The sequence below is a fragment of the Hyla sarda genome, chromosome 11 (genome assembly GCF_029499605.1).
Source record: "Hyla sarda isolate aHylSar1 chromosome 11, aHylSar1.hap1, whole genome shotgun sequence".
Taxonomy (NCBI): domain Eukaryota; kingdom Metazoa; phylum Chordata; class Amphibia; order Anura; family Hylidae; genus Hyla; species Hyla sarda.
This window is the reverse complement of record NC_079199.1, coordinates 8,350,171-8,358,527: the sequence shown is the minus strand read 5'-3', so window position 1 is coordinate 8,358,527 and position 8,357 is coordinate 8,350,171. Positions and strand designations below refer to the sequence as shown.

General features: G+C 59.5%; 1 protein-coding gene across 1 annotated transcript in view; it reads right to left on the bottom strand.

The window, feature by feature from the left end:
• Positions 1–8,357, bottom strand: part of ERO1A (endoplasmic reticulum oxidoreductase 1 alpha) — a gene marked incomplete in the record, with an annotated part of 52,034 nt that overhangs the window by 10,076 nt on the left and 33,601 nt on the right. Inside the window, 4 exon segments of the mRNA XM_056546066.1 lie at positions 4,429–4,675; positions 5,317–5,409; positions 5,925–5,951; positions 8,287–8,298. Of these exon segments, the coding sequence (XP_056402041.1) occupies positions 4,429–4,675; positions 5,317–5,409; positions 5,925–5,951; positions 8,287–8,298 (379 nt within the window).

Sequence of the window (8,357 nt, the reverse complement as noted above, 5' to 3'; positions counted from 1 at the left end):
GCGCCAGGGTGGCAACGCACCAAGGGCAGCCAAGCGCCAGGGTGGCAACGCACCAAGGGCAGCCAAGCGCCAGGGTGGCAACGCACCAAGGGCAGCCAAGCGCCAGGGTGGCAACGCACCAAGGGCAGCCAAGCGCCAGGGTGGCAACGCACCAAGGGCAGCCAAGCGCCAGGGTGGCAACGCACCAAGGGCAGCCAAGCGCCAGGGTGGCAACGCACCAAGGGCAGCCAAGCGCCAGGGTGGCAACGCACCAAGGGCAGCCAAGCGCCAGGGTGGCAACGCACCAAGGGCAGCCAAGCGCCAGGGTGGCAACGCACCAAGGGCAGCCAAGCGCCAGGGTGGCAACGCACCAAGGGCAGCCAAGCGCCAGGGTGGCAACGCACCAAGGGCAGCCAAGCGCCAGGGTGGCAACGCACCAAGGGCAGCCAAGCGCCAGGGTGGCAACGCACCAAGGGCAGCCAAGCGCCAGGGTGGCAACGCACCAAGGGCAGCCAAGCGCCAGGGTGGCAACGCACCAAGGGCAGCCAAGCGCCAGGGTGGCAACGCACCAAGGGCAGCCAAGCGCCAGGGTGGCAACGCACCAAGGGCAGCCAAGCGCCAGGGTGGCAACGCACCAAGGGCAGCCAAGCGCCAGGGTGGCAACGCACCAAGGGCAGCCAAGCGCCAGGGTGGCAACGCACCAAGGGCAGCCAAGCGCCAGGGTGGCAACGCACCAAGGGCAGCCAAGCGCCAGGGTGGCAACGCACCAAGGGCAGCCAAGCGCCAGGGTGGCAACGCACCAAGGGCAGCCAAGCGCCAGGGTGGCAACGCACCAAGGGCAGCCAAGCGCCAGGGTGGCAACGCACCAAGGGCAGCCAAGCGCCAGGGTGGCAACGCACCAAGGGCAGCCAAGCGCCAGGGTGGCAACGCACCAAGGGCAGCCAAGCGCCAGGGTGGCAACGCACCAAGGGCAGCCAAGCGCCAGGGTGGCAACGCACCAAGGGCAGCCAAGCGCCAGGGTGGCAACGCACCAAGGGCAGCCAAGCGCCAGGGTGGCAACGCACCAAGGGCAGCCAAGCGCCAGGGTGGCAACGCACCAAGGGCAGCCAAGCGCCAGGGTGGCAACGCACCAAGGGCAGCCAAGCGCCAGGGTGGCAACGCACCAAGGGCAGCCAAGCGCCAGGGTGGCAACGCACCAAGGGCAGCCAAGCGCCAGGGTGGCAACGCACCAAGGGCAGCCAAGCGCCAGGGTGGCAACGCACCAAGGGCAGCCAAGCGCCAGGGTGGCAACGCACCAAGGGCAGCCAAGCGCCAGGGTGGCAACGCACCAAGGGCAGCCAAGCGCCAGGGTGGCAACGCACCAAGGGCAGCCAAGCGCCAGGGTGGCAACGCACCAAGGGCAGCCAAGCGCCAGGGTGGCAACGCACCAAGGGCAGCCAAGCGCCAGGGTGGCAACGCACCAAGGGCAGCCAAGCGCCAGGGTGGCAACGCACCAAGGGCAGCCAAGCGCCAGGGTGGCAACGCACCAAGGGCAGCCAAGCGCCAGGGTGGCAACGCACCAGGGGCAGCCAAGCGCCAGGGTGGCAACGCACCAGGGGCAGCCAAGCGCCAGGGTGGCAACGCACCAGGGGCAGCCAAGCGCCAGGGTGGCAACGCACCAGGGGCAGCCAAGCGCCAGGGTGGCAACGCACCAGGGGCAGCCAAGCGCCAGGGTGGCAACGCACCAGGGGCAGCCAAGCGCCAGGGTGGCAACGCACCAGGGGCAGCCAAGCGCCAGGGTGGCAACGCACCAGGGGCAGCCAAGCGCCAGGGTGGCAACGCACCAGGGGCAGCCAAGCGCCAGGGTGGCAACGCACCAGGGGCAGCCAAGCGCCAGGGTGGCAACGCACCAGGGGCAGCCAAGCGCCAGGGTGGCAACGCACCAGGGGCAGCCAAGCGCCAGGGTGGCAACGCACCAGGGGCAGCCAAGCGCCAGGGTGGCAACGCACCAGGGGCAGCCAAGCGCCAGGGTGGCAACGCACCAGGGGCAGCCAAGCGCCAGGGTGGCAACGCACCAGGGGCAGCCAAGCGCCAGGGTGGCAACGCACCAGGGGCAGCCAAGCGCCAGGGTGGCAACGCACCAGGGGCAGCCAAGCGCCAGGGTGGCAACGCACCAGGGGCAGCCAAGCGCCAGGGTGGCAACGCACCAGGGGCAGCCAAGCGCCAGGGTGGCAACGCACCAGGGGCAGCCAAGCGCCAGGGTGGCAACGCACCAGGGGCAGCCAAGCGCCAGGGTGGCAACGCACCAGGGGCAGCCAAGCGCCAGGGTGGCAACGCACCAGGGGCAGCCAAGCGCCAGGGTGGCAACGCACCAGGGGCAGCCAAGCGCCAGGGTGGCAACGCACCAGGGGCAGCCAAGCGCCAGGGTGGCAACGCACCAGGGCAGCCAAGCGCCAGGGTGGCAACGCACCAGGGGCAGCCAAGCGCCAGGGTGGCAACGCACCAGGGCAGCCAAGCGCCAGGGTGGCAACGCACCAGGGCAGCCAAGCGCCAGGGTGGCAACGCACCAGGGCAGCCAAGCGCCAGGGTGGCAACGCACCAGGGCAGCCAAGCGCCAGGGTGGCAACGCACCAGGGCAGCCAAGCGCCAGGGTGGCAACGCACCAGGGCAGCCAAGCGCCAGGGTGGCAACGCACCAGGGTAGCCAAGCGCCAGGGTGGCAACGCACCAGGGTAGCCAAGCGCCAGGGTGGCAACGCACCAGGGTAGCCAAGCGCCAGGGTGGCAACGCCCAGGGAGCCAAGCGCCAGGGTGGCAACGCACCAGGGTAGCCAAGCGCCAGGGTGGCAACGCACCAGGGTAGCCAAGCGCCAGGGTGGCAAACGCACCAGGGTAGCCAAGCGCCAGGGTGGCAACGCACCAGGGTAGCCAAGCGCCAGGGTGGCAACGCACCAGGGTAGCCAAGCGCCAGGGTGGCAACGCACCAGGGTAGCCAAGCGCCAGGGTGGCAACGCACCAGGGTAGCCAAGCGCCAGGGTGGCAACGCACCAGGGTAGGCCAGCCAAGCGCCAGGATGGCAACGCACCAGGGGCAGCCAAGCGCCAGGGTGGCAACGCACCAGGGGCAGCCAAGCGCCAGGGTGGCAACGCACCAGGGGCAGCCAAGCGCCAGGGTGGCAACGCACCAGGGGCAGCCAAGCGCCAGGGTGGCAACGCACCAGGGGCAGCCAAGCGCCAGGGTGGCAACGCACCAGGGGCAGCCAAGCGCCAGGGTGGCAACGCACCAGGGGCAGCCAAGCGCCAGGGTGGCAACGCACCAGGGGCAGCCAAGCGCCAGGGTGGCAACGCACCAGGGGCAGCCAAGCGCCAGGGTGGCAACGCACCAGGGGCAGCCAAGCGCCAGGGTGGCAACGCACCAGGGCAGCCAAGCGCCAGGGTGGCAACGCACCAGGGCAGCCAAGCGCCAGGGTGGCAACGCACCAGGGCAGCCAAGCGCCAGGGTGGCAACGCACCAGGGCAGCCAAGCGCCAGGGTGGCAACGCACCAGGGCAGCCAAGCGCCAGGGTGGCAACGCACCAGGGCAGCCAAGCGCCAGGGTGGCAACGCACCAGGGCAGCCAAGCGCCAGGGTGGCAACGCACCAGGGCAGCCAAGCGCCAGGGTGGCAACGCACCAGGGTAGCCAAGCGCCAGGGTGGCAACGCACCAGGGTAGCCAAGCGCCAGGGTGGCAACGCACCAGGGTAGCCAAGCGCCAGGGTGGCAACGCACCAGGGTAGCCAAGCGCCAGGGTGGCAACGCACCAGGGTAGCCAAGCGCCAGGGTGGCAACGCACCAGGGTAGCCAAGCGCCAGGGTGGCAACGCACCAGGGTAGCCAAGCGCCAGGGTGGCAACGCACCAGGGTAGCCAAGCGCCAGGATGGCAACGCACCAGGGTAGCCAAGCGCCAGGGTGGCAACGCACCAGGGTAGCCAAGCGCCAGGGTGGCAACGCACCAGGGTAGCCAAGCGCCAGGGTGGCAACGCACCAGGGTAGCCAAGCGCCAGGATGGCAACGCACCAGGGTAGCCAAGCGCCAGGGTGGCAACGCACCAGGGTAGCCAAGCGCCAGGGTAGCCAAGCGCCAGGGTGGCAACGCACCAGGGTAGCCAAGTGCCAGGGTGGTAACGCACCAGGGTAGCCAAGTGCCAGGGTGATAACGCACCAGGGTAGCCAAGTGCCAGGGTGATAACGCACCAGGGTAGCCAAGCGCCAGGGTGATAACGCACCAGGGTAGCCAAGTGCCAAGGTAAAGCACCAAAGTAGCCAAGTGCCAGGGGTAGCCAAACGCCAGAGTAAAGCGACAAGGTAGCCAAGTGCCAGGGTGGTAAAGCGACAGGGTAGCCAAGTGCCAGGGAGGTAGCCAAGTGCCAGGGTGGTAAAGCGACAGGGTAGCCAAGTGCCAGGGTCGTGACTGTTGCAGTGACTCGGGCCTTACTTAGCATCCCGGAGAATGTCGAGTAAAAGTTCTTTGGTTCGCAGGTCTTGCGTGTCGTTTCCCGTGTACAGTAAATAAGATTGCCTCTCGAAGAAGGGCAGCACCTTGGAGATTGCTCGGAGCTCGATCAGATAAATAAAGTACAAGTTCTTCAGTCTCCTCGGGCCTTCATTCTGGGTGTGGGTCTCATCAAAGCGGATCTGGAATTCAGTGACATTGTGGCCCCAGATTTTATTCATCCAGGTGTCTGATGAAGAAGAACAGAAGACATAAGGCAGCAGATCCAGATCATCCTGCAGCTGAGCTATGTTCACCCCCAGAACTGAACGCTGCCCCATCACTACAACCGTCTAATGGAATTGTCTGTAATCCACCTCCTGCCTCTTGTAGCTGGCCTGTCCATCCCCCATACTTGGCACTACAGCTGTGTGTTCAGACTCTCACCTGTATACACGCACAAGCCCCCCACTATAATAGTGTACAGAGAGTAGATTTTTATCAAGAATAATACAGAGCAAATGCAGAATTTTTGAAGGGGTACTCCACCCTTAGACATCTTATCCCCTATCCAAAGTATAGGGGATAAGATGCCTGATCACCCCCGCGATCTCCCCTGCTGCACCCGGCGTTCGTTTAGAGCATCAGGTGCAGCGACAGAGGCTGGTGAAGTCTTGGCAGTGCCCCGCTCGTGATGTCACGGCCACGCCCCCTCAATGCAAGTCTATGGGAGGGGGCGTGACTTCACAAGCCTCCGACGCGCATTGCCAGTCATCCAGCACAGAGCGAAGTTCCCTCCGTGCCCCAGATGTCTGGGGTGACACATCCAAAATTGCGGTGGGTCCCCAGCAATGGAGAGAGGATAAGGTCATAAGTGCGCCTTCTCTTTACCTTGCAGCAGATATCGGGCACTGAGATGAATATTGATGCTGGCGTGCAGTCCTGAAATGAGTCTATAGAAAGCTCTCTTCTCAACACAAAGGCCTGAAAGGAGACAAAGATAAAATAATCAATGGAAAAGGAGCACTGTAGTGGTATATAACGTATCCCCTATCTGAAGGATAAGCGATGTTATACATCCCTGGGGGGGGGGGGGGCGGGGGTCTGACCGCTGGGGCCCTCCATAATCTCCTGTACAGAGCCGTGGCAGTCCGCAGGAAGCTCCGTGCCATCCCCAGCAGGAAGCCGTGGCAGATACCTCTATAGGATACATGGAGGGGGGGCCTGTCGGCCGCCACGTCACGTGGGGATGGAACGCCCCCTTCCTGCGGACTGCTGCAGCCCCGTACAGGAGACCGCGGGGGGGGGGGGGAATCACAGAGGGCCCCAGCGGTCAGACCCATCCCCCCCGCGATCTATAACTTTTCGCCTTTGGATAGGGGATAAGTTGTATACCACTACAGTATTCTTTTAATTTCTGGAATACCCTTTTAAATTAATAGGATTAATTTACAGTATAAGAACACTATAAGAATAAGAGTTAAATTTAGAGGACCTACCTTCCAACCAGCTGTAGAACATGGTCTCTGCAAAACATAAGAAATGGTTATATGGACGTACCAGGAACGACACGCACCAATACTTAGGACTAATACTAAGCGGTCTTCCAACTTCCTATATAAAAGTCATGTACGGTGCAATCTGTAATGGTAACATGTAACTCTGGACTTTTACACCAAGGTACGATTACCTACATGTGATCATGAAACTACTAAGGTTTACAATGGAAGAATATGCCAAAGAGAACACACACTGAATCCTCTGCAGATTTTACAAGGAATTGGCATTTATGGAGCCGCAACTTTAAATTGGCAGAGGATCCGGTGTGTGAATGTAGCCGAGGATTATAATGACCATTAGGCCCTGTTCACATCTGTGTAGGAGGGTCAGTCAAAAGCTTTTACTTCAAATCCCAGAAAAATATAGTGCAGTGTGCAACAATATTTGGTCCTGCAAAATGCCGGACACCATGACGGACCACAATATGGTCAATGGGGTCTGTGGTGCATTGTTGGTTTACCGGCAGATCCCATACCACCATGATTTTTATTATTTTGCTCCGTTGACAGAGCAGGAACAGCAGAACTTCTTGGTGTAGATGTGAACAAGCCCTTAAAGGGTTACTCCGCTGAAAACATCTTATCCCAAAGGATAGGGGATATGTCTTATTGCGGGGGTCCCGCTGCTGCAGACCCCGTGATCTCCAGGCCAGCAGTGGCGGCGACCTTAACACGGAAGCTTGAATGGAGGGGGAGAGCCGGCTGTGTTCGCCAGTCATCTGGCACGAGCGGAGTTTGCTCCATGCACCGAATGACGGGGGTGGCGGCTCGGAGATCGCGGGGGTCCAGCCACATCTTATCCCTTATCTTTTTTTCAGCAAAGTACTCCTTTAATTATCTTCTGAAGGCCAGATTCACATGAGCGTGTTACATATTTTTGGCATCTATATAATGGGCGCAAGAACCGGCCTGACATCGTTCCTGACCACCAGATCTGTCTGGGTCATCAAAAACACGGTCAGGCCGAGGGTTGCGTACGTAATATGGATGCAAAAAAAAAGTCTGTAACGCGCTCGTGTGAAATGGGCCTAAAAAGGAAAAATTTATATTTATAGGGTCAAAAATTATAAATTGCTCCAGATCAGTATTTCCCAAGACGTGTGCCTCCAGCTGTTGTAAAACTACAACTGCCAGTATGCCGGTGTACTGAAGAAAACTGTGTCCCTGTAGAAGAATGTGACCCTCCGCACAGGCACACTTTTCTGCTTTACAACCTTCTCCCTCTCTCTCCCTTGTGTCCCTGTACTGAGGGTCACATTCCGTTACAGGGACACCGTTTTCTTCATTACACCTGACAGCCAAGGGCTGGAAATGGTAGATCTGCAACAGCTGAAGGCACACTTGTTGGGAAACACTGCTCAAGTGTTAGGGCAACAATGGGCCCCGCATCAGACATTCAAGATTGGTGTTCCCTAACCTAAGTCTCTCAGACGAGTGCAAAACCACAACCCCCACCATGGCCTGACCACCTTTGACCATCAGCACATGGTAAGAGTTGTAATTTTTCAACAGCTGGAGAGCCACAGGTTGGAGAACACTATTGTAGATCATCAGGCAATGATAGAAGAGTATATTAAAGCATATAGTAGGGAAATTCAAATTGACTACTACTCCCAGTATTCTATGGTGTTCAGTCAGAGGAGTCTCAATAACTTCTGTCCGGTTGCTGATTCATTGTCATGAAATTTCAGAACATATTGCAGTGTTAAAGGAGAACTCCAGGATAAGAAACTTATACCCTATCCAAATGATAGGGAATAAGGTTCAGATCACGGGGGTCCGACTGTTGGAATCCCCCTCCCCTCCCACTGACACCACGCTTCCTTATGTGGGGAAAGTCTTGGACATTTATTCTCTAACCTATGGATAGGAGGGAGCTGTAAAAGGCTGGAGTACCCCTTTAAGCTTGCCATACATGATGCCAACCAAACCTACCCACCATTTAGTAAACACGGAGGCTTCCTGATACACACCTCCCCCCCCTCCCCCCTTAGACAGATGTTGGGAGGATAAAGGGTCTGGCATGCTGGAATTTATGTTGGAGATAAGCTTCCACCAGGGATGTCTGGCAGCGACTTTCTTACGCTTTTCCTTTGAGAACAGCTGCACACTCTGACAAGCTGAGCATGCATGCATATGTGGGGTGGGTGGATAGAAAGGTATAGCTGTCAGCTGACTGAGTGTCCAGCCCACAGAAGACATGTAATCAGCCTCATCTATGTTTAGACCAGGGCCCCGCTTGTAGCAAAGGCTTCAGGGAATAAGGCGCCATGTGAAGAGTGTTCTATTACGTTCTCCTTACCGTCATTTTCACCTGAAAGCAAAGAAAAATAAAGTATAAACTACAGCTATAAATATAACAACAGTCTATCA